Source organism: Ursus arctos, unplaced genomic scaffold (assembly GCF_023065955.2).
Source record: "Ursus arctos isolate Adak ecotype North America unplaced genomic scaffold, UrsArc2.0 scaffold_3, whole genome shotgun sequence".
Taxonomy (NCBI): domain Eukaryota; kingdom Metazoa; phylum Chordata; class Mammalia; order Carnivora; family Ursidae; genus Ursus; species Ursus arctos.
The window spans coordinates 83087743-83115695 of NW_026622985.1; the positions used below are offsets into that span (position 1 = coordinate 83087743).

The 27953-nt window shown below is 37.8% G+C and overlaps 1 protein-coding gene across 2 annotated transcripts in view; it reads right to left on the minus strand.

The window, feature by feature from the left end:
- Positions 1 to 27953, minus strand: part of CHCHD3 (coiled-coil-helix-coiled-coil-helix domain containing 3) — a 261420-nt gene that overhangs the window by 196831 nt on the left and 36636 nt on the right. For both annotated transcript variants that reach the window (XM_057304554.1, XM_026511225.4), the window contains exon 3: positions 10682 to 10763. In XM_057304554.1, coding sequence (XP_057160537.1) covers positions 10682 to 10763 — 82 coding nt within the window. The remainder of the gene's footprint in view (positions 1 to 10681; positions 10764 to 27953) is intronic.

Here is a 27953-nt window from a genome sequence, read left to right on the forward strand (position 1 = left end):
TTTTGACAGTTTTATTTCAAAATATAGTCATGTGAATTAAAAAAACAAAAATACCAAAAAAAGTCTCTTCACTTGTGAATTCTTTTCAAAACTAAATTCCTTATTTATTGAGCTCCATAATCAAGGCAAAACCGAGTATACTGAAATCTGAAAAACATAATACTTCAGTAAACCACATCATAAGAGCCTCAGAGAGAACATTCAGACTAATATATAATAAGTAACATCACTGTTGGACCAGAAAATAAGTTAGCCTCTGAGACACAGTCAAGTAGAATGGTGATGAGTATGACTTCAGATTCCAGATTGCTCATGTTCAAATCCCAACCTATTTTCTGGGCATGAGACTAACAAGTGCCCCTCCCTACATTTCCGACACTGCACCTGCAATGTGAGTGTACCAGCAGAACAGAAACTTCTCCATGGCGCTGCTGGGAGGATTAAATGATCAATACGTACAAAGTGCTTGCACCATGTCCTTAGGACAAAGGAAGCGTTCAAAATCTATTCACTATTACCATTGGATATTACTACTTACTATAATCTATTATGACTGTATTATTTTCCTAGGTGAAGTCTTCTTAAATGGTATATACGATCAGATCTAAAGTCTATCTAATAGCTAAGATCTGTATACACTGTACATGGGAAGAGGACTACAATATAAGATTGGGAGGGGGAAAAAAGCAAGTCATACGACATTATTACTTCAATCTCATTTTGCTTAAAACACAAACCACGCAAAACACGGTTAAGAATACATTTCCCAGGGCACCTGGGTGGCGCAGTCATTAAGCGTCTGCCTTTGGCTCAGGGCGTGATCCCAGCGTTCTGGGATCGAGCCCCACATCAGGCTCGTTGGCTGGGAGCCTGCTTCTTCCTCTGCCACTCCCCCTGCTTGTGTTCCCTCTCTTGCTAGCGGTCTCTCTCTCTGTCAAATAAATAAATAAAATCTTTAAAAAAAAAAAAAAAGAATACATTTCCCATTGGGTATGAACGTGTGAACAGTTTTCTACGGGGAAAGAGCAGCAGCGGGAGGGGAGACGGAAAGATGACTAAGTTTTTATGTTTCTATATTATCTGAATTTCTTCAATACATAATATATTTCTTTTGTAATTCTTTCAAACAAATAAACATCCATGCTTTCAGTAGTTTGAGGAATGACTTTCTAAGTCAAACCTATCAGGTTCTGTAGCAATAATAAAAATTGCAGAAACTCTGTTGGGGAACGATTTTTAAAAGGCAAAAGATTTGTATGATTTGAAGAGAAACCAGAGTATGGGTAATGGTTTTTAAATTAATTGACATTTCCCATATTAAATTAGGGTTTCAGTTGCCTTTGGGGGGGGGGTTTGTTTTGATTTTATTTGGTTTTAATCCATCATCCTACTGTAATTGTAGCAAAATTGTAATTTATGAGTTTTTAAGGGATACCTGTTTTAATCTAATCAGCACTCATAAACCGGCACCAGGAAATAAGGAATTTAAGCAATCCATTCTAAGAAGCTGTGAAGAAACTCAAATTTAAATCATTAATTGAAACATTAATAGTTAATAAACTATTTTTATACTTTATACTTGATGTCAAAAATCACACCACAATCATCTTAATGGGATAACTTGAAAAAAAATTCCAGGTGAAATGGTTTCAGCGTGAAGGAGCTACATAGTGTATGTATAAAAAAGCAGCTGTAAATAGTATATAATAAATTGCTCCACACATCGCGCTACCTGCACGTTATTCAATGGCGGAATTCTATATTCTAGTTCCAAAGGCACACACTCCTAACAGCTCATTTTCTAGCTGAATTAAAAACACAGAAGTTTGTAAACTAAGTGTGATGACTTATCAAAATACTTTGATCATTACAAAAAAGACAAATGAGTAATAATAAATACTACAATCCAAAAACCCAACATGAAGCAGCACAACCAATACAAAATAACAGAATAACTCCAAGTCTTTAAAAAAAAAAAAAAAAAGCCTCAGGATGAATACAAAAGGAGAAATGCAAAATGATTTCCACTCCACACTCATCTATTGAAGTAAATCCTGTGCTTCTTTATTCCTTCTGGAACAATGGCAGGGCCCAAGCGGCTCCACTGAACTCAGCAGAACACTGCCGAGTACACGCGTGCCTCAGTGACCAGAAGCCGACACTCATCTCTAAAGTTCAGGAGGCAGACAGAGTACCACCTGCTTCCACATGCCCTGCCACCACACTGAGCAATTAAGAGAAATGTCCCAATCTTAACCTAACAGGAAATTCAAATTGCCACACAAACAAGCATTTCATAGTAAGTGAAAGCCTACATAAACAAAGCATATTAACTTTAAACACAAATTCTCCAAAGACTTTGGTCCTAAAATAAAGGAAGTGGTAAAAGATCATCCGGAGCAGCTGCCCGGATCTAATAAACAGGAGCACACAACAGAGGTCATTTTTGAGTGACCTTTTATTTACTATGCACGGTTTAGACGTGAAAATCCAAGTAAATGCTTGCTACTCCTTCCCACAGTGATAATGAAAAACTTTAAAGAAAGTACTCCCTGTACACACGGAAAGGTAGTACTGCAGGATGGTAAAGTGCACGGACTCCGAGACGTGGCTTCAAATCCCAGACTCAGCACTTACTGGATACAAGCTTGGGCAAGTTCCTTTACCTCTCAGTTTCCTCGTTTATCAAATGGGGTAACAGACACACTAGGAGGATGAATGACTTAAAATACATAGAGTGCTCAGAACAGTACTGAACACATAACAAATACAAGGCAACATCACCTATGATTTTTTTAATTTTCTCATTTTAGTTGGGCAAATAGGTCCCACACTCAGAAACAGTTTTCACAACAGATAATATGTGATCCCAGTGTACATACTCTATGTGCTCTATAAACTGTGAAGAAAGTTTCCAAAGACAAACCCTATCTGCTTCTTGGATGAGTGGGATGCAAAAGAATATGGATTTTCTCAGCAAAATATTTAGCAAGACACTTAACATGAGCCACTTGCTTCTTACAGTTTTCTCCAGCCAGGAAAGGGGGGAGGGGTTATTACTTAAACATCAAAGTGTGCCAATGTTTGGAAATATTATAATGCTGAGAAAAAATTTACATCTAATTTACAACTATGTGGCCCACATTCCCCATCAACTCAAGGCTCTACCGGCAAAGTTGTTAAGGTCAGGAAAGGAAAGAGGGTACACTGTCTGTATATTTTTCCACTGGTTCCAAAGTAAACTGCCATAGAAGGATCTCACTTTCTTCTACACTCTTCCTAACATAGCATTCATTACCAGCAGGATCAGCAGATGGGTTCCAGAAGGGCGAGGACTGAGGGCTAAGCCAGGGTGAGGCCCAGCCTACGTGGACCACCGTCCATAAATACGGACTTCTGGACTCAAGGAAATGGACATCGGGCCACTGCCCACTCACCTTCTAAAACAGAAACAAAACTGCAGCCATCCAACAAATGCTGTTTGGACAAATACACACCTCACACACAAAGCGTCCAAATTTGAGAGAAAATTATCCTGACCACAGGTTTCTCAAACTAAGCCCTAACAGCATTAGGGCCTATGAAGGTGATTTCCAGGTCTCTAGGAAGGGAAAAGGGGGGAAAAAGGCTGACAGAGCTCTACACTCCTAGTCCCAGCCCTAACCAGATGGCACTTGAATCAGCTTTCTATTGGAGTCCCACGTCAGGCTTCCTTTGAATAAATGTTTTACACAATGATGTGAGACAGTATGATTCGATCACCTCAGCAATAGACGGTGTGGGGCTAAGGGGGAGTCCAATTCAAGTCCCGTTCTGCTGCTGACTGAGAAACTTCACATATGTCTACTTCAGTCATCTGTTCCTATAAAGCAGTGAGAAACTATGAATGCTATTGTCAGTGTTATGGAAGGAACGGTAAATGATTTATAGAGCACATTACAAGCTCCTCTCTTCCCCAGATCGTACTGATAATGCAGAAACTTCAACAAGAACTACAACCACAGAACACTCAGAAACCAGTTCCTAGAAACTTCCAAATGTAGAAACCAACTTTAGCACAAATTACTTCAAACACTAGGCTTCGTGAGAGAAAACTCTGTAATTACTGTCAAAGGAAACGTGAACAAGAAGGGGTTGAACATCATTGCTGTTATTACAATCAATAAAAAAGTTACAGATCTCTATGGCATGCTTGACTGATTCTGCTTTTCCAGGTTTAATATTCCCACCATGCAGAAACAGCTTCTTAAACAGAATTCAGGGTAGGATCCTACAACAACATAGCATCGATACGAAAGAAAACTGGCTTTGGAAAAAGAAGAGATGTATATAAAACACAGACTGGATAATCCAACCTTCTATAATGGTTGGTTATAGAAAGCAGTCATCTCTATTAAAAACAGAAAAGTGCCATTTGAAGAGAAAAAGATGAAAGTGGCAGATGGTGAAAGATTCCAATACCTAGTATATACACAGCACTTCTAATCATCTTCCCGGGAAAAAGGATCAGGTGGCTAAGACGCGATCTTCCTCTTGCACTGAGAACAGGTTCATTCTTTATCTACTTTTAAGCAAATATAACAGAAAAAGGATAGGCATAAAACAACAGCAATGCAGTATGCATTTTTTAAAAAAGGCTTCAATAAGAAAACAATTCTATTACATAGGGATTCAATGTTAGCGCATATCAAGGACTATTTTGCAGACAATGCCAACAAGCCATCCGCTACCCTTACTGGAGCCAGACACCAGGAAACATGCTCACATCACAGCAGACTGGTACATGTTACATCAGATGAAGAGTGATAACTCGAATTTCTTCAATCACCTTATTTGCAAATATTTCTAAATCAGAAGTGAGATTCATTTGCCTGTGACAGTTGAGTGCCTTGAGAAAATACTGACTAACTGATCTCTTAAAGTCACTTTAAAACTACACTTTTATGATACACCATTGATAAATATCAGTTATTAAGAGTACTTGTTCCCTGAAAATTGTTGGGTTTTTTTTTTTAATTTCTGTAACTAGAGAGTACACACAGGTTGAATGTATGCAATTTCATAAATGTGTGATTTGTGTTTACAACTGGAAAGTGATGTTTAACACCACACTAATTTAAAACAAAGGTTTATAAGTACCTATAGTCTCTAGTTAATGTCTTTTTAAAGCCATAATGTAACAAAACATAGCATATGTATGTATATTTTATAAAACAGACCATCCTTGCTAAAAGATTGTCAGGATTTCCCAGCTCCAGTGACTCAGGTGAACAATTGTTTGAGAGCTCGCTATGTGAAAGGCACCACACCAAGTAAATGACTTCAGACTTCAGTATTTTCAATGTGACACTAATCATAATACCCTGTTTTTCTCCCGTAGATTCTTTCCTCCTTCCTTTCCCAGCTTTTTCTTCCGAAGGCACAAAACAACTAATAATAAAACTGAAATGAGTTGTTATATATTAGTTTAAAGAGAAGACACCATCGCTGTAAATTTCACGTTTACTGTAAGAAACTAAATGCACAAATAAGTTTTAAGTCCTTATTTGATGACATAAGCCCTTACCTGATGCTATAAATCGAAAAAATGAATGGACTGTGTTATAACCTAATTTACCCAGATACCGATGAAATTTATGACTAACTTATTAAACCAAATTAATTATTTTAAGTCTCATAAATTTAAGGTAATTTTCCAAGTAATTAAAAATGGGGTAAAATTTCAAATGATGTTCATCTAAAAACAGCAAGCAAGTCGTCTTGGTTGATGTACCATTAGTTACAACATCACGTAGCTATTCCCTTTCTTCCCGGTTTCTCGAAGAAAGGTTATTAAAACTGGAACACTTTCACTTGCCTTTATAGGTAAAGAGGTGAAATTCAAATGCCAAAGTTCAGAGGTCAGAAGTAGTCACATTTTTCTTGCTGTCAGAGATTGACTCTTGGAGGTGGGCTGCAGAAGACCACATTTTAAAAGTCTATACTCGAACTGCAGCATGTTGCGTCCCTGCCATATTGGCCTACTACAGTTTACAACACAGTATGGTCAGCTATAATCCAAAATAGGCGATAGAGAATAACAGCAAAAACAGACTGCTGACATGGGCATTTAATTTACTCCTGACTCCCAAAGCACCAAACAACTATTCCATCCATGAGATGTTGTGGTAAGCAAAACTAGGATTCCAAATTAGACCCAGCAATTTTAGTGTGTGTACTAATATCATGTCAGTGATTTGGGGGGTATCGGCTTGTCAACTAAGCAAATCACTGAAGATTTTCATAAAACAGAATCAGATCTAAAATAACCTGAATTGAGATTCCAGGTGTAAATGCTTTCTTAGATATGAAAAAGAAGAAGAAGAAGAAATGAGAATACAGCATATACAGTCATAGTGCTTACAACTAGCTGCATGGTCACTGGTCTTAGCAGAGCCCTTCTTCTAATAAAGCAACTTTTAATGAGGCTACATCTGCATATTAGATTTAAGAGAACGGAGATCTAAAGGAAAGGACTCCAGGTACCTTTTCAATGGCCTAATGAAATAACTTCAGTTTAAACGATTTCTGAACGGGATCTAAATGTGTATAGCCCTGCCAGGCAGAGATGCTGCAAAAGGCCTTCCGTACCAGATGGGACACGAGACAGACACTCAGGAAGTCCCTTCAACCTGGCAGATGTTACGGCCTACGGTGTGTGTGGACCGTATGGGCAGAGTACGGTTCCAGGACCACAGGCTTCCATGTCTTCAGCCGCCTGGACACATCTCACAACTGCTGTCTGCCGCACGGCACGCCTGCACGGTGGCCACAGCCCGTGTGTAACATCAAACTTAGCACAACTGGTGTCAGCAGCCTGGAAAAATCCCAGGAACGACAGTGGAGCCATCTTTTATGGAATGCTGTGGCACCAAGGTTTTGACAGCACAGAACAAGAACATCAAGTCCAAGAGTGATTCAGAAGAATCAGAAGCCCTTCACCCTGGGTTTCCCACTGGCAGCGCTAGAAACGTACTGAGCCAGATAATTCTTTGCCTGGGGTGGGGAGGTGGTTATCCTATGTATTAGAGGACGTTTAGCAGCACCCCTGGCCTGCTAGATGCCAATAACACCGAGCAAGCTGTGACAGCTGAAAATGTCTCCAGACATAGTCTTAAGTGCCCTGGGGACCAAAGTATCCCCCCTGGGGACCAGAACACTGCCTTAACCTATTTATTTTGCTTACATTTTCCTTTTTCATGAATACACAAGTGATCGGTTTTTAAAAATTCAAATGAAATCTTAATGAGCTCTTCCGGTACAATTTCTAAGAGATAAACTATTATTGCTATAATTTGTAGCAATTTTTTTCTTAGTGGTACACCAAATGCTTCTTAAAATCGATGACATCTTCAATTAAATGAAATTCAGCCAGCCACCGTCCTTTCCCCTTTGTTGTGCAACCTTCATCCTGATTTCCTCTTAGGGAATTACTTCTTCCCCACTGTGTACAGTTTTAGTAGTACCCAGTTCTTCACGAGCTAGGGGCTCTCTCGTCCTCCTTTGATTCCTTTGAGCTATCCTATGTGCTGCTCAAAATGTTCTTGCCTCCTAAGTTAGCCAGAGTTAAGTTTCGGTCTTTCAGCTGAAACAAAGGTCCTTCTTTAAGCTAGCCTGATAGAAGACATTTCAGATTATTTCCCTGACAGAGAGTTCACCAGCTTAGTAAAAATGTTACTGTTCCCTTACAGTTCGCCACATGGGCAGAGTGCACAGGGTACAGATGAAACAAGAATTGTTGAAACAGTATGACGGGTCCTGGGGATTCACTGTTCTCTTCTCTGTTTTTCAGTGTGCTTTAAAATGTCCATAATAAAAAGATTAAACAATGATAATAAATATTCTGTAAGGGAAAAAATATGATTTCCAAAGTCCTTCTTGCACAGATTTGGTTCCTTACATGTATGCGTGCCTTTGTGCCAATCTTAAGTGCTTGAGAACTTGCCTACCATTATGTGAGCACCTGGAGAGCAAGGTAAGACTAGTAAGCAGCTTGTATACGAGTGATAGGACAACGGCACAAAGAACCATTCTCTAAAACTGCATACAAAGCTTTATTCAATTAACGCAACAGATACAATAATGTATTAAATGCTTCATGACTCCAAAAACTTGCTTTTAAAAGACTACACACAGGGACGACTGGGTGGCTCAGTCGGTTAAGCATCTGCCTTTCGCTCAGATCATGATCCCAGTGTCCTGGGATCAAGCCCCGCACTGGGCTCCCTGCTCAGTGAGGAACTTGCTTTTCCCTCTGCCCTTCCCCCTGCTTGTGCTCTCTCTCGTGCAAATAAAATCTATTTTATATACATATATATATAAACAAATGACTACATATAAAACTGTCTTAATGCTGGGCTCCTGGGTTGCTCAATCGATTCAGCATCCGCCTCTTGATTTCAGCTTGTGTCATGATCTCAGGGTATTGAGATCAAGGCCCACGTCAGGCTCCACACTGCACCACACTGCACGTGGAGTCTGCTTAAGAGTCTCTTGCTCCCTCTCCCTCTGCCCACCACCGCATTCCCCGCCTGCTCTCTCTCTTTCAAAAAAGAATTTTTTTTCTTAATGCTTTTTCTAAAGCTTCTTCTCCAGTAGAAAGAGGAAGAAAAAAAAAAAAAAACAGCTATTGATTCTGCTAAGAACTATCGTACAGATGAATACACACTTTTTGCCAAGATCTGACAGCTGGAAGTTTTCACGAAGAAGGCTTCAAACAAAAAGAAAAAAAATATTTTAAGAAAGAATAATAAAAAGGTTGTACTACCCTCTGCTCTCCTTAAAGGTGACAGAAAATAAATTCCTTATCAATAGTCATTTGTCCAGTTTACAGTGAGGCTGCCAACCCCAGTCCATATGAGATATGAAATTGGATCTCACTGGCACCTTTTATTCATCTCATGTGCCCTTTACCCTTCCATAGACCAAGGCAGAGCAAATGGGAGTTGAATAATGAAGGGGGGGGAAACCCCACAAAAATAAAAACCAAACACCACAGTAAAAGTTATTGTAACCAAAAGCCTATACCGTACGGGGAGAAAGGAAGACAAAAATCCTATGTGAAGTATAATAAGCAAAGTAAATATGAGAGTCTAACCAAAAAAGCCTTATTAAAATAAAATTCAATTAAAAATAATAAAATTTCAAAGACAAGAAATTCTACCATAACGTATCGATTTTCTTTGCTTCTTAATGAAAATGGTCTGAAATTTTTTGAATATTTAAACTTCACTCTCTAATTATATACTCCATCAACCTAACCCAATTAAGTAATTATAAAGTGCTGCGTAAGAAACTATCGAAATACGCACAGACCCTTTTAGCAGTACTAATTACATCTTGATTTTTAAAAACCCTAAGCCATGAGCCTTCCCTATATCCTAAGAAAATGGTGGTCTTAATCTAAAACTTCTGTGCCACACATTTCAAGCAAATTCGAGGTAGCTTAGCACTTTGTCAAAGAGAAAGAAATATTAGAGAACATTTTTCAAACCCTTCAGTTTAGAAATAAAATCTTGAAGGCCCAAGAGGTTAAATTATATGTTGAAGGTCCTGTGGTGAGGACTAGAATCCAATCCAAAGACTCTTTACATTTAGCTGTCTCAAACAAAATAGTTAAGCAGCCCAAAAAAAAAACAAATACATACTAGGCATCTACACGTGTAGGCATGTGCCTAGTATTCACAGCAGAAAGACATTCACATGATTATACACTAAAACTCTGTGCTATATGCAAATTTCAGAAATAGCACAGATGGGAAGCACTTGACTCTATCTTGGATTAAAATGTATTCACATATTTTTATGAATAAGTATATACTTTAAATCTTTAAAAGTAGTATTTTTTACCAAAAAAATATTATCATGCTGTTTTGAACACTGTTTTTCTTCACTTTATGGCCTTTCCACATCTTTCTGAATCAACACATAAGGATCTACTTGAGTGTCTAGTATTCCATTGCAGGCTGTATCATAAATTCATTCATCCAGTCCCCACAATGGGTATTTGGATTACTTCCAGTTTTCTACTATTACAAAAACACTTTAGTGAACATTCTTTCAGCTGTTAGTAGTATTAGTAATGACAATAATTGCATAGATGTACAAAAGACTGAAATGTTCAAGAATGGAACAGAATTATGGAGGATTGTGATTTTCCAACGTTACATATTTCTGCAATGTCTTCAGCTTTTTTAAGTGAGTACATTATTGATTAGTGCTAATTAGTGTTAATATGGACATTATGTCAAATATGACATTCATCGTTAGCTACAATACTGTAAGCCATTGTAGACTATACAATTTTCAATCATAAGCACATTTGTTGGAAGAAACTCGCCTAAGAAATGCCTAGAGAATCTTCAAGAACTACTTCTCACATTGTAAGAAACTTCTCAGTAATCATGCGGCTAAGAACTACGCAAGAGATAGAGTGGTCACAATCAAGTGTGGGAAGAGGGTAACGTAGGGCTTTTACAAGCACAATCCAAAACTGAAAATGGCCAAATTCTTATGCTCGACACATTCTGAAGTGCAGCCAAACACAAATAATGAGTCTTCTTACAGTCGTTCCTCTCCAAAAAATGTTTCATAATTATGACAAGAGGCCACCAAAATCTTGCTCAGATTCCACACAACTCACCGTTTCTGATTTTCAGATTCTTTCCTCGCTTGCTCCAGTGCCAGCTCCTCAGCCACTCTTCTCTTCAATTCTTCATCAGAAACTAGGATCGATAAATAGTGGAAGGAGATAAAATCAGTGATTTCTTAAAAAACAAAAGCAAGAAAACATTCCAGAAAACAAAGCTGAGACCATATCTTAATGGGCAAAGTTCTGCCAGCTGGTCAATGTCTCCTTGGAACTACCTAAGCACTCTAGAAAGACCAATTAGTGCACTTCAGGAGTAATTTAATCAAAAGTTCCCCGGTGACCTAGAAATTTCCACACCTGCCAAAATGTATAATAAACTCAAGGAGCTGCTTACTGCCCAGTGGGGACTGAGCCATTAAGCACAAATTCTTTAAAATGATGTCCTATCATTAAAGTCTGACAATCACGTATAAGGGGAGGAGAGGCTGTAAGAGAGGGACTTCAGAGAGGAAAATGACACCAAAACATTCTCATTTTGATAATTAAACACTTTGTTTTTTTTTTCTTTTAGTAGGCTCCACACCCAATGTGGAGCCCATTATGGGGCTTGAACTCACAACCCTGAGATCAAGACCTGAGCAGAGATCAAGAGTCAGACACTTAACCAACTGAGCCACCCAGGTGCCCCATATAAGTAAACACTTTAAAAAACCATTTACGACAGATCATATTTACATTCATTTTCCCATGATTTATTAAAAAGGGCATTTGTGATTTATGAACACTTTAAAGCCATATTCTTTGGAAAATATGTCATTCAACGTCAAGTGCCAACAATTGGAGAGAGACACGGAAAAGCGCTCAGAAGACAGCTGGAGCTTTCTAAATACCTGGTGACTTGATTTCCAATTGGAAGATGTTGTACGATATGTTTTGTAAAGATTCTTACAGCTATGATAGCAAATAAAATAGATAAATTTTATATATTCATTAAGACCCTTCCATAAGAAATAAGCAAAGACTATTTTTGCTTTACTAGGAACCCACTACCTAAAATTATGACCAAGAAAGCACCAGAAAAACCTGGGAGGATCTAGGAATACACACAGGACTTAAGAAGAACTTCAAATGGTGGAGTCTATTAGGTGGAAAACTAGGCGGACACTTTATTTGATGATCTCCATGTTATAAGTGCCTTGCCTCAAGGCATATGCAAAAACTGAATTACAATGGGATATGAAAAGCCTTTTTAAAATTTAGCTGACACTGGGTAATAACAATGAATATTTGGGAAAGGCATAAGGACATGCAGTCTTAGGTGTGGATTATCAGAAAACAAAAACAGCACCAAAGGACACCATCAAGGTGAAAAGACAACCACAGAATGGGAGAAAATACTAGCAAATCATATAGCTGATAGGAGACTTGTATCCAGAATACACAAACAAAAAGACCACAAAATAAAAAATGGGCAAAGGACAGAAACAGGCATTTCTCTAAAAAAGATAATGCCAATAAGCACATGAAACATGGCTCAACACCATTCATCATCAGGGAAATACAAATCAAAACCATGTTTGATACACCAATTCAAACCCAGTAAAATCAAAAAGACAAGCATTAACAAGTGTTGGTGAGAATGTGAAGAAACTGGAACCTTGATACACTGCTGGTGGGAATGTAAAATGACGTGGCCACCACAGAAAACACTTGGGCGGTTCCTCAAAATGCTAAACACCGTTGCCATGTCACCTAGCAAGGCCACACTTAGGTACTGTATATATTCAAGAGAACCGAAAATATTTACATCAGCATTATTCGAAATATCCCAAAAGTGAAAACCACCTAAATGCCCATCCACTGATGAATAGATAAACAAAATGTATAGCCATCTCAATAAAGCTGTAAAAAGAAAAAAAAAATTTTTTTAAACAGAATAACGGACAAGGAACTGAAGAAAGGAGTAAATACTAGTTGAGGTCTAATCCAAGCTTGGCCATCAACAATCTGGAGGACCTGGGAGGGAAGTTACTAGCCTCTCTGTACAGTTTTCCTCAAAAGGCTGTTCTCAACTGGATATTCTCCAGGGTCCCTTTGATCCATATACTATGCTGCTGTCTGGCTTCTCTCCTACTTCGTAGCCTATAACATGAGAACGATACAAGTCTCAGCCTTGAAAAAGGTCACATAAAATCAAGAAAAAAACTAGAACAGAGAATTCTGTCTGCATTCAGGCAAATCTGAGAGATTTTTTCAGTATTAAAGGTTTAAAATAATACAAACACCAGAAGAGACATTACAGACAGTAAGAGCCCAGCAAAGAGTCCGAACAGTCTTTGTTTTCCCATCAGCTAGACTTTGGATCAATCAGGTAACCTACCTGAGTTTTGATTTTCTCATCCAAAACCAGGACCCACTGGGTTACATGGGGGTCAGCTGGCCATGAAGTTCCAGACTATGCACCCCACAAGGTGATAATTTTCGCATTTATAGCTACTTCTCATAAACAAGCAAAACAACATCACACTACATTTTTTCAAGTTGTTCACAGCTGGTAGCTCTAATTAGTAGCAAAAACTGAAACAAATATTTAACCCAACTAATACTACACAAACTATACTCTTAAGTTTCCCATACGAGTCAGAACCTACAGAGAGTGAGGCTGATATGCACAATCCACCACTTCCCCCTGGGTTTTTTCAAATTACCACAGCAACATTTTTCTCAGGCAAAATTCAAAGTTTCGATCACAATTCACGTGAATTTCATCCCAACAATTAACTAGGCTTCGGGGAGACCTCAGCATACCAGGTCTGAGTATGCAGCAAGGGGATCAGTTTTCTAAGTGAGCCAGTCAAACAGTCTCCTGGTGCATTTTATGCCGGGACTTCCTACTACGGGAAAAGCCAAAGTCAGCAGAGAGCTTTTTATGATGATGTGATAAACCTAAAATGGAACAGTAAGGACTCCATTACCAAACGGCGACTGGCTGGGAGGTTGGGAAGGAAGCCATGCAGGAGAAACTGCAGAGAAGGAAAGTGTAGCTTCAAGGCTTGTCCTCTTTCTCTATACTATCCTGCCTCTCCTGTCAGCCCCACCACCAGCCATGGGTGAGTTGAGAAATGGATGGAGGTCATTGGTGTCACCTAGGTAGGCCGCAAGGGAGAGAGAGGTGGAAGGGAGAAAGCACCAGCGATGCAAAGGGCCTGAAACTCCTGAGGCCACTGAAGAAGACATGCCCAAGGGACCAACTGGTTGACATCACTTTTGGTCAGTAAAGAGACCACAAAGTACAGCTGTCTTTCTAAAGCCCCAGCTATTTCTGGAAAAGAAAAAAGAAAAAAAAAATACAATTTTGGGTCTCACGTCCAAGGTCACAGCTGAAAAAGTAATTACCTTAGCTACAAGTGAGAATTTAAAATAACAAAAGATAAAACATGACCTAGCATAAAGAGTTTAAAATCTAAAATAGCAAATCAAAGCCAAGGCAGGGAAATAAACCGGTGTAGTAATGGGTTTTGAGCAAATCTAAGTTTCGTGTTATTTGTTTTTAAATCAATAGAATACAGAAAGCAACAATATATTATTTCTTCTGATGGGTCTGGTCCAAAGCACAGAAGGGAAAAAGATATACCATGTGGAGACCACTATTTAAAATGGCCTTTCTGAAAACACTCTTTTCAGCTCTCAGGCTCTGAACATTTTCTCAAATAAAACTGTTATTAAATTAAAAGGTCAGTGTTTCAGGATGGACTACTTTAAGAGAAGCTCAGGAAAGGCCAACCTTGCCTATTAGCACAGTGAGTTTCCAAGCAGATCTTTAGGGACTGGCAAAGTTTGTGAAATGAGAAAAAGTAAAAAAGAGAAATGTTCAAGCCATATAAATCAGATTTGCCATGGAAATCTGCAAACCTATTTCAAGCTCAGTAAGTAGGCTTCCACAGCTTTTACATACATACACCACTTTCCTTTTAAAATGTGTTAAGACAAAAGGGTATTTTCATTACATACTTGAATCCTGTACTTTCAAAAGTCTTCTCAAAAAACATTTATTGTCTTTCTCAATGGCAAATATATCTTAACATACACAAACACTGGCATTTTCTCAATTAGTTGTAGATGACACAACACTGACCACAGAACATGTGAAAAAACACCAAGTATTTCAATTGCTTCACTACAGAAAGTCTGGCCTTAAATCCTTTCTTTAAAACTATCATTTTTTTTTAAGATTTTATTTATTTATTTGAGAGAGAGAGAGCACAAAGGGAGAGGCAGAGGGAGCAGCAGACTCCCCGCTGAGCAGAGAGCCCGATGTGGGACTTGATCCCAGGACCCTAAGATCATGACCTGAGCCAAAGGCAGATGCTTAACTGACTGAGCCACCCAGGTGCCCCTTTAAAAATATTATTGAAAATAATACTTGTATAGTTGAAAGCAGCTCATGATTCCTAACAAATTTGTATTTGTTTTTAGTAAACAACCTTCTAAACAAATGTTCTGTTTAGTCCACTAATTCTTTACTGGCTGCCTAGCAATCTTCTACTCCTCTTGGCCACATTCTAAATTTCTAAGAATCTGAATTTCTCATTTGGGTTCAGGAATAAATAAGAAATTCCTACTTATTATAGATCTTAGTATTCTTAGGAACAGAATACTATGGTCTTAATTCTCAGAGAAAGTGTAGCATAAATTCATTATGCCTCACCTGCCTTCTATGTTATATGACTTGTGTCCAAATTCCATTTTCAGAAACTTGTTAAACTACAGGGAGACAAGGAAGGAAGAGATGAGAAGTGAGATTCACTATATTCAAGATAGTTCCTTGAATGGAGAATAGAAAGGACTCCAAATGATGGAAGAACTTTATGAATGCCCCATCATCTATGAAAAAAACAAAAAATTGAAACTGCAACTATGATTCAAGATTTATATAGATTCCCTGAACCTCAGGGGACATATCAATGTCCTTTGTAACACAGACATGACTATGATTTTCCCTTTATTTTCCTTACAACACCCTTACACTATAATTTCCTCCCCAGTTACAGTATTTCTTAAACAATCTCCGAAGTTACTTAATAAAAATGATGGCTTGGCTCTTAGCAAAATGTCAGGTCCTCTGGGATTTTTCCTTTACTCCATTTCTCTTTCCGGTTTTATCATTTGCTGATACATATTATGTCCAATTTTATAAAGCCTATTATTTTCACATGCTAGTTTAAAAACACGGAAAAGAGGGACACACATGTACATAACTGCATAACACAAGCAGATTTTAGAAAAAGACCAAGGCTCTGCCAGGATTGAGACAGTTGAGCCACAGCTTATACCATAAGACATACCCAAATTAAATTTTCAGCTCCATAGAAATATCCATTAGTCTTATAATTTCAATAAATTCATTAATACAAAAAGAGCACTGATTATATTTTAAATAGAATAAAGGAAGCATCCATGCAATCAATGAAATAGGGCACACAGTATATTGGAACTCAATGACTCACAGCATGGGTTGCAGGATAAATCCTGTCCCACTCCTTATCTTATAAAAGGTATGGGGTTTGACTGGGAGAAGAGTCAAAAGATGACGAGGATAAATCTCTGAGGTTAGAAAGAAACATGTAACGGTTTGCCATTATCCATTTGCGGCACCATTTACTTGGCAGACAAATAAACCTGATTTAAACACACACACACACACACACACACACACACACACACACAGGAGTATATTAAGTATGATGTTGAGCTGACAGTTACATTCACTATCACCCAAGGATAATGTATCTTAAGATGCCCTTCAAAAAAATGCCGTCTGTCGAGATAACTGGCAGAGTAATTGAGGCTACCTATATGTTACAGTTAATGACACTGTTAGAATGAAAATCCTTAAATGCACGTTCGTAACTGTAAATATTGAATCAGAAGGCACAGTGGTACAGAATGTGGCAACCTGAACATCAGCAGCATCAAGTTAATGGTTTATTTTGTTGTAGTACTGCTCCATCAGGATTTATATACCTTTGTAAATTTCTAATTTGAACGGCATAATATGCAAATAATGTCCATTTTATTGTTTGCTTCACAACCAGCACTCGCAGAAACCAGCTCCACGTTCCATTCTATGGGAAAACACCCATCAATACCAGGCCGCAGAAGCCACAGAGCGACAGACAAGCTCATCAGTCACATGCTACAGTTTCTACATTTTTAAGTAGATAATTTATAAAAGCAGTATTGAGAATCAGATACATCTAGTATTTCATGTCTCAATATCCTGAATAATAGTTGCAAGACCACACAAAGCCTCAAGGAAAATAAGATCTATAATTTAAATTAAAAAATAATAATTACCTCTGGATATTGCTTTTTGATGCATAGCTTAATTTTTTTGTTTCATAAATGGATGTGTTTTGTTCACTGGGGATAAAACTATAAATAAAATAGCATTAAACCTCCAACCCCAAATAAAGACTCAAAACCACCCAAACCTGTTTCCATTTCGTTTCGGTAGTCCTGAATGTGGCCATACTCAGACATTTCTTCGGAAAGACACGTGAAATGCAAAGAGGACCAAGCTGGAAATGAAGGGGGTTCCCTTTTAGTCCAGGCTTTGCCACAATTGGCTTTTGTGATTTTGCTCAAAAATATACCATTGCTCTAGGCCATGGATAGTTCATCTGTAAACTTGAAGGTCCAAACTAGAAAATCTCTAAAAGCTAAAAGCCCTTCCCTTGAAACACAGGTTATATAGGAACCTCACGGAACTAAATTCATGCTTGAGCTTCCACATTCCCTGAAAGCCCACTAAAATGAAGGTAAAGGAATAAAACAGTACATCATTGGATATATGATCAGTTGCTTGAAGTGACACTGCTCATTTGGAGAAACTGTCTATCAGATACCCACCCGGCAAACCACCAAAACAGCTTCTGGGCTTCACAGACAATGCAAAAATAAAAGGGGGAGAGGCAACGAGGGAAGGAGCAATATCGTGCAGACTATGAGATGTTCTCAGGACATACTAACTGTTTTGATCTGTAGAATCAAACATCAGTCGTTACATAAAATAAGTCATCAACTTTTGAGGTAGTTTGGGAAGATTTAGAAGAAAGATACACATTTTAAAATCACATATAATGAAAGTAAAAAGTGTAACGGCTACTCAAAAAAGAAATTCAAGACAAGCTTTCCTCCCTCGAAACCCCCCCCCCCCCCCCCCCGCAAAACACACCACTACCACCATCACCAGGTTTCTGCTCCTGGACCCTCCTTTCAGAAAATATGGAGCCAGGATGCCTGGGTGGCCCAGTCAGTTGAGCCTCCAATCTTGATTTCAGCTCAGGTCATGATCTCAAGGTTGTGGGATCGAGCCCCATGTGGGGCTCCAGCCCCATGTAGGGCTCCACACTCACAGCAGGGAGTCTGCTTCTCTCCCTCTGCTTATGCCCCTCCCCCCTAACACCCATGCCCTCTCTCTTCTCTCTCCCTAATAAATAAATAGATCTTAAAAAAAAAAAAAATCAGGAGCCACCACTACTGACAGTTATGGTATTTACAAAGGAGAGAACAATGGGTATTCATTATAAGCTTACTGTACTAGCCATAGGTTTCAATGTTTAAGCTCTTCTATGGCCAACTATACAAAATTATTTTTATTTTTTTTCAAATCAAGTGACCCCTAGGAATAACACAAACTAGGGAAATCCATCAATTCACTAGGTAAATTCTCACTGACTTAATCCTATGCTAGGCCTTATGATGAAGGCATATGGTCCCCACCATTAGAGATTGTAGTCTGAGTTAGTAAAATTGTGCTCTTGAGGTTTAATATTAAGAAATATTAAGAAAAAAATATTAGGAAATCCTACCAACACTGGCTGCAGTCATGGAGTGCTTCATGAAGGAGGTAGGACATGAACAAGGACCTACATTACAAATGGAAAGGAACCCCAACAAAGCTTGTTTGTAGGAGAAAAAACAGAAGGATAAATTATACTCAATTGTGACGAGGCTTGGAAACCAAGCATAAGTTTGGATAAGAAATGTTAAGAAATAGGCACCAAGAACAGTTGTTAAAATGTGGAAATAATGCAGGGCACCTGGGTGGCTCAGTCGGTTAAGCGTCTGCCTTTGGCTCAGGTCATAACCCCAGGACCCTGGGATGGAGCCCTGAATCGTGCTCCCAGCACAGCAGGGAGTCTGCTTCTCCATCTCCCCTCCTGCTCTACTCCTGCTCTGTCTCTCACTTTCCCTCTCCCTCAAATAAATATTTTTTTAAAAAATACGGAAATAATGCAATCAAACAGCATTACAGGAAATTTATTCTGGCACAGGTTTGCAGATAAACAGGATGGGGTAAGCATAAGGCAACGAATGAGTGGTTCTCAAAGTGTAGCCTCATCCCCCATGCCCCCACCTCTCTCTCCTCCCGTGGAGATGCAGCACCAGGAACTTGTTAGAGATGCAAATATTTCAGCCCCACCCCAGGCCTATAAATCAAACACCCTGGTGGAGAGGGAAGCACTCCATGTGTTAACAAGCCCTCCAGGTGATCCTGACTGTCGCTCAAATTTGAGACAGTGGCATGGGGTGATGAACACCTGAGCTTAGAAACGAGAGCTTTCATGGGAAAAACTGATCCTCCATGACTGAGAAAAGAACGAGAAAGAAGTCAAAGGTGCACCCAGATGCCAGAAAATTAATACCCATGATGGTCAATTAAGAAGGAGAGGCTATTTGGGCAAGAAGGATAATGAGTTCTATTTCAGACATAGTCAACTAAAAGTAATGGCAGAATCACCACATGGAATTGTAGGCAATTAGATATTTGAACCTGAAATTCAGATTTGATTTGCGACTTGGCTGGAAATGCTGATTTGGGAATGACTATTACAGATCTGAGCTCAGTGAATTCTGGAAAAAACTGTGTAAAGAGAAAAAAGTAGAAGGCTAAGGAATAGGCCTTAAAAATACATCAGAAGAAGGAGGGGAGTGAAAGAAGAACAAACAGCATTAGCGGCAAAGAAGAAATGGAATGGAAAGGAAGAAATGAACCAAGATACATACCATGTGCACAAATGATAAAAAGATTCCACCTCTTGTGCCAATTCCAATCAACTGGCAGTAGCTCCTTGGGGTGCTGTGTGTAGGAGGACTCCACGGCCAATTCCAGGTCCAGTGAATTATTGTCTACCCTGGGCACTGGAGGAAGATATGGCAGCACGGCTAACAATTACCTATTATCCCAAAGAGTGCATGGAAATCGGATAGTGTGGGCAACAGGAATCAGTGGGAAGAGAGCAACAGAGCGCACCAATTACAGGCCTCTCTTCCACAAGTCTAGAAATAAAACAAGAACGAGGTGGAAAATTTATAAATAAAAGATGATTTTCACAAAAAGTGGCAATCTGTGCATGTTTGAAGGGCAGCCATAATGAATAATCTGTAACTAAATTGTAAGACTGATGAACAAATAATATATACATTACTCATGAGGATCTGGTTGTTTAATGTACAGTAATGAAGCCCAACTAAAATTTATATATTATATCCCAGTCCACTTCCCTCATTACCACCATGTTGCAAAGTTCATAGTGCAATTTTTAAAGTATATTTTATAACAGTGAAACAGAGTGGACGAGCCCACTTCATGTGTTAAAAAGCTTTAACCAAAACTAATGTCCTTCCCTAAATAATTTGCTTTGGTAAATATAAAGTCAAATACCACTCCAACACTTAGAATCATAAATCAATCTTCCCTCTTCCTATTGTTATGAACTAGTATGTGCTTCTTAGCAAGAAAAAATTGTATTTTCTTCAAAAATCCATTAATCACTAATAAAATAAGTGATTAAATAACAAATAAAACAATAAATACGATATTTAGTTCTTTAAACTCTGACCAACATCATTTTCTAAGACAGTCTTTAAATTTATCTTTGCATGTAATCAAAGCCCAAGAAAAAAAGACTCAAAAGTCTGAAAAAAATCTACCTCCTAGTCCACCTAACTGCCTATAGCTCTGGGAAATGTCAACTGACCCCAATCTGAAGACTTTTCTTCCCTTGAATGAAAATAAAATTTCTGACCCAATGATGGCCCTTCCAAGAAGGAAGAAAACTAGAGTCCTGTTTTAGATCCTGGCCCCTACTAGACAGTAGAAACAGTGAGGGACCACAGACAGACCTCTGGGCTCCCGTGCCTTCACTTATAGCCCATCAAGTGTAAGATGCCAAAAAGGGCCTACTTAACACAGGAGCTAACCACTACAGAACAATGGCCTCTCCTGGGAAGTTTTTTAAAAAGCAATTCAGATTTAACACCCATGCTTAATTCATATTTTATTTATGGTACTTCAAATATATTAAAACTGTGAGACAGCATAATACACCTCAGTATTATATTTTTCATTAAGCTGTAGTGCAATATCCTGAGCTTTGTTTTTTTTTATTTAATTCACATTGTGATAATTAGATCAGCCTCTTTTTTGAAGTAAAATTATATCTATAGCCCTGTTATTTTTTTCCCTCATCTAAAGCAACCAATCTCCACTTATTGTTCAGAAAACAGAGTATCAATGTAGTCATCATCTCCAGTAAAGCAAAAATACTACTCTGTGAAGCATTATGGAAGCTGATCACAGCTGATTTCACCATTTTTCAGACAGGAGACTGTGGGGGCTCCTGGGGGGCTCAGTTGGTTCAGCCCTACAACTCTTGATTTCGGCTCAGGTCATGATCTCAGGGCGGTGGGATGGAGCCTACTTAAGATTCTCTCCCTCTGTCCCTCTCTCCCCTTCTCTCTCTCTCTCCCTCCAAAAAAAAAAAAAAAAAAAACAGACACAAGACTGTACAAAGGGATTTCAATACCAAAGGCCTTGTCCTGTCTTTAAGTCCAAGAATGTACTTAACCTTTTTCTCTAGGAGTAAAATAAATTACCCACAGTAAAACTAGGCTGAGCAGAAGATACTAGTAAAAACATTTACTGTGATTATATATTATGATTCTATATTCCTAACAACCCACAAATTTCCTCAATACCAGTGTTATACAGGGAAAGGCAGTAGAACACTTTCTTCTCTTTCAGTAACATTTCACTTTTGTAAGTTACACCAGGTGCTATGTAAAGTTTCAGGATGTAAACCTTTTAGAATACCCAAGGCTACCCAAGATTGAAACAGATGCTCTCTTGAGACCAGTGGTTTTCACTTATCAGTCACAATGCTGCTTTCTTTCAGCGAACATTTTGTAATATGCCCTTTGCTATCCTGAAAATAGAAATAATTTGACACAGAAATTTTTAATCAACATAATACCCTAAGTTTTCTATTTAAAAAGAAAACTAATTTGTAATAAAATAATGGCTTTTCACTATGTAAACGCTCAAACCTAACCACACTAGAAGATGTAACAGCCTGAATCTTGAGCTTATACGTTAAGTCACCACAAATACAACAAACAGCTATAACTATTGCTACCCAGCAGCTGCATTCTTGGAAAAGTCGGTATATCTTAAAAACATGAGGAACAGACTGTCTCCTTATATATTAAGTTCTGGGCTGAGTAAGCAGGTTTTCAACTGCATAAATTTCTGATGGGACAGTCAGAAAACTGAGGGCACAGGACAATTCTTCAAAGGACAGAACTCGCCCAGCACTGCAAGACCCCCTAGATCCCTGCCCACACCACTAAACATGAGGAGCTCCCCTACAAATTTTGTAAATGCCCACCTGGAAGCAGTGCTGCCCCACCACTGAGCACCACTGTTTTAGTCTGAGCTAAAATATTCACTCTGGTACAAGAAAAACATGGGAAACCCAGTTACTTTATGGTTTGTATGACCACTGATAGTCGCAAATGCACTGACAGTAATATGGAGTTTTCAAACACAGATAAAAATTTGGAGGGGGCTGCAAAATGCCTTCTCCCAATGTGAGCTCTGTTCCCAGGTGCCCAAGTATTACTAGCTTCCTCTCTCTCCATACTCACTAAAATCACATTTGCCCAGTCCCATTCTTCCAGATCACCTTGATTTTCCTTAAGGTATCCAAAACCATTTTCTGCTAATCATTGATTTGTCTATTTTTTTCCTCCCCTGATGCCTCAAGATGAGTCCTCAAAGGATGAGGGCTCCATCAGGAATTCAGTAGAAACGGGAAGGTGGTTACAAATGGCAGCCTAAAGACTCCAGCTCACTTGTGATTCCTCAAGAATACACACAGATACAGGGTGATACCCATCTACGCACAAACTGTTCTAATGTTTTCATTATTAAGCACTCACAGACATTTTCAGGTTAATGCTTTTAAGAGAACAATTTCCCAAACATAACACACTTCCCATCACACTGTCTACATCTGATGATTCTTGGCCAATTAAAACTCTTATGTTTTGCAAGTGACAATATCAGAATTAACACTGAACGAATAGTTTAATAGGCCATATCATTTTTATATTCCAGGAAAATGAGAAAAAGATTTAAAGTTACTCATTCTAAATTGACTAATAATAATTCACAGAGAGTCCTTCTGGAAATTAAGGAAGTGAAGTTTAGTAAGGAATAATTTCTCTATAAACACCAAAAATAAATTAGCTTTCACTACAGCATATAACAGAAAACTCTCTAGCATAAATTATAGGAAGGCAGCAAGAATGAGTACAATCCAAATACGTATGATACTTTAAGAGAAATGTATTTATGTCATTTTTAAGTACCTCCAGCAACTGGATCCAGTCTTTTAAAACATGTTATCAGGTAAAGGTCCCTAGAACTGTTCTAACAAAACCAATAATTAGAATACCAACTTACTCTCTGTAAATAGCAAATTCTGATGTACATGATAATTTCATAAAATAATTTGCTATGTAATTTGTATGTAATTCCTCCCAAGGAATTTTCTTACCAAACCCTCCTTCTCTTCCACCCCATTCCCCACCCTGTTAAGTGTAAGAAAACATAAATCTTCTCTAATTTCATGACAAATTGTCAATTAAATGAATCCAAATTAATTCTATTGCACGTTTTAACATTTTCAAGTAGCTTTAACATATTTTATCTGTAATATAGTTAATAGAGGATTTAACAGTAAAAAATAAGACATAATACATACAGTATAAAAATATGCATCTGAAACATGACTATGAAATAACACGTCACACATGAAAGACCTCCGTGTCACAGACACAACCACTGTGTGTGTGTGTGTGTGTGTGTGTGTACATCACAGGATTGTGAAACAGAGAAGCACATCATATTTGATTTCTCTGAAACAGTAAAACAGAGCTCTTCTAATTAAAGAATTAAATTTAATTCTTAATTAATTCTTATTTATTTATTTAATAATTCTTATTTGTTATATATAACATGTATATTTATTTAAAAATCCTTATTTGCTAATTCTAATTAATTCTTCATTAAATTTAAATTTAAAGACATCTGTGTTCTCTTCCTGACTCTCTTCCTATCCTCTGTGACTTAAATTCTTATCTATAAATTACCAATGAGGCTTCTCTTGAAGATGAAATTATATAAACTAAGGAGGTATTTTAAGGACAATGATTAACATCATTACAAAAACAGAATGAAACTCTATTCAACTGAAGAACCACTGGCACTTGATTTTTAAAATCCTGACTACTATATAACATTTCATTGAGCCAACACTGTATTTCCCAAGACATCAAAATTTTTTTCATCATACAGAAAAGATTATGTAATAAGAAAAATTGGAACAAGCTGAGGTTTGCTGGAGGGGCACTGGGTTGGGGGGCACTTGTGGTAAGCGCCCGTGTTGTATCAAGTGACATACCACTAAATTCTATACCTGAAACTAATATTACACTGCATTAACTGGAATTTAAATAAAAACTTGAAAAAGAAAAAAATTGTGGTGTACCTCTCATGAGAATTTAGGATCTGGCCTGATGTCAAGGCCCAATTATGTAAGTATTTCAGCTTTTGATCTCCAAGGTTCACGTACTTATTGTAAATGAATTTAATCTGACAGTAACAAGAATGAATTTTAATCTCTTTCATTGTCTTTGAATACTGCTGAAGTCATGGATTATGACGGATGATGAGGAGACTGAAGGGTAAAGTAAAACTGAGGTTGACCAAGTCTTGTCTAAAAATTCATTTTCATGGCCCATTTAAATACTATTAGAAACAGGAAGGCCAGTAGCAAAGAGAAAGATTTAGACAACAAGGAAGAGCAACACGTATTTTATATATAAAGAATGAAAAGCGGGAAGCAAGCTCAATATCCATAAACAGGGAAATGGTCCAAAAATAATACAGAAGAGCCATATTATGAAATTTGGTGCTAAGATTAACATGCTTTTAAAGAATATTAATCCATGAAAAGATTCTCACAATTAAGTAAAAAGGACAAGATCCTAAACTGATCACATTGTAAAGAAAGGGGGAGGGGTAATCATAAAGAAAGGGGGGTAATCAGAAGGGGGAATGAAACATGAGAGACTATGGACTATGAGAAACAAACTGAGGGCCTCAGAGGGGAGGGGGGTGGGGGATTGGGATAGACCGGTGATGGGTAGTAAGGAGGGCACGTATTGCATGGTGCACTGGGTGTTATACGCAAACTAATGAAGCATCGAACTTTACATCGGAATCTGGGGATGTACTGTATGGTAACTAACACAATACAATAAAAAATCATTAAAAAAAATAATAAAATAAAATAAACTGATCACATTGTTTGGTCATATCATTTGATCATTTTGTCTCATACGTTGTATGTCCAGTACTGAAAAAAGCATAAGGAAACCATCACAAAGAAATACATATAAATATATGGTCTCAAATACATGCATACACATATATATATAAACATATATATATATAAACATATATATATAAACATATATATATATAAAGTGATAACATATATGAAGTGATAATAATGTTATCTTTGAATTTGGGAGGAATCGATAATTTTTCTCTTTCTTTATACCTAATTGTACTTTTTACCAAAAACACATTTTTACTTCCCTGGTCATTTAAGCAGTTACTTTTTAAAAACTTGATTGGACAATAAATTCCAGTTTTCAAATGTACAAAATGCATCAGTTTAGCAGAGCAGACCTTCAAACCTCACTTACACCAAAAAAAGAGTCAGCTGGGATGAGAGTCTAAGAGTGAGCACCACAAGATTTGAGAAAACAAAATTGGTTTTTGTTTTTTCCCTCTACCCCACAGCCATCCTGCCTACACCTCATTATAACAGACTACATATTCTTAAAAGGCAAATCACTCAAAGAAAGTACAAATCATACACCATTATTGTAATAATGTTTGGGGAGCAGAATTTACAGCACGGTTTCTTATGGTGCTACCTGGAAGCATACCACATGAGGGCTATTTGCTGAAGAGTTCTTTTGTATTGAAAAAGATGAGATCAAAGTGTCAGAAAAAGAATATTTGATGGCCATATTTAATATAGGTAGGAAATGGGGGAGAGGGAGCCTCAGAGACCCAAAATATTCTCTTTGCACTTCACTGTTTCAAGTAGCATTTAATTTTTTGTCTTCCATTTAGATTTTTCAATTGATAATACCAATGGTCCTAGTATGATGAATGATAACATGTTATCAAGGACAGCTGCTGAAAAATTCTTAGTCACTGACTTAAGCAATCAACTGAGGTTAAGCTAAGTCAGATAAAAGGAATGAAAGATAACCACTGATAGGATTTTCTACATCATGCAACAAATAACCCACAACATAATGATAGTAAAGCTCTATGGAGATCCATTTCCTACATGCAGCAGTCACTGCTAACGGAGTCACTACATTTGGGGATGTTCTAGAAAATCACTCTATAAATTGTCCATTTTGGCTGTGAGACAGACATAGAGTCCTATTTATTTTATTCCACAGAGGCATAGGCTAAAAGAAAATATAACTTCAACTATAAATTTAAACTATTATATCTATCATTATATTCTTTGCTACCACTAGCAAAATAAAACATTTAATGTTCTTTGTTTGCTGATCAGATTTATACTTAGTAGGAAATACATATCAAAATTTAGCCTTGCTTCCTTAAAATGGAATCTGACAACTTCTCACTGGGGTTTCATGGCCTGAAGCATCTCTAGTGAAAGCTATTATTCAATGTACCAAACTCTCGTTTTTTTTGAAGTTGCTTAGTACATGTACACATTACAATCACCGGCTAAGACAAAAAGGTTTTAAATATCTATTTGTAGGAACTGTATCTCAATAACAAATATCAAAACCATCGCTTTTCACAAAGCTTTCAAGACAGAGTAGCAATGACAAATGACAGGACACTGTAACAGATACTATAGCTTTATCCTGAGTTTAATCTTCGTCTTATTTATTTGGGTTTAAAGGAAAATCAAACTAAATTATTCATTCCTTACAGTAGCAGAGGATCCTCAGATACTGTTTATGCAGTTTGAATATAAACTGAAAATATCAAGTCTTTTCAATTTTTCATCCATACTACTAAATCGGGAATAACTAAAATCCAAACAGGAATTCAGACATGTGACAAAGTGAAGTCTTTGTAACCAAAATATTGATTACTCAGCTCTATTCTGAAAAGAACTTGTGCTTCGGGAATGCCCAAATTCTTAGCACTTACAATTCTGGCTACATCTTTTCCCACTCTTACCTGGGAATCCAAAGAAAATTACGAACTTCAACTAACACAGCACAGGATGCCACAAAGGGCAATTTTTGGTTGGATATGTGGCTGATCAGAATAAAGACGACATTCTCCAGCCTTGCTCACAGTTGTGTAGCCTCGTGACCATATTCTGGCTAATAATATGTACGCGGATATAGCGTGTGAAGCTTCTAGTCACTCCCCACAGCAGAGGCTGGAGGACAGCTGGGAGCCATTTTGGATGGTACAGAAAAAGGAAACACCCTAGAGATGCAGAACTAACCTTTCAAGCCATTGTTACTTAGGGTCTCCATTAGACAGTGGAACCTATCTCCTAGCCTATGTATTCTGATAAAACGTTCCAAGTTCTAATCTACCCTTTCTCAGACCTCGAAGAATCAAAGACAGTCTCAAAAACAGGCACACTTGAGAAGGGAATGGGAGGGAGGGGAAAGAGTGAAGCAGGGATGAGGGGAAAAGAAGAGAAGCTTCAAAACCAGCTCTGCTGAGCATCCTAGAAAAGAGCTGGAAGTCTTGAGGGCAGAAGCCTAGGTTTTGTCCTAAGAAAGTCTACCCACCCAGATGTACATGAGAGGAAACTGGAAAATAACCCAGGTGTCTTGTTCATTCCAGGATCAGTCAGTCATTTAAGCAAGTTACTCA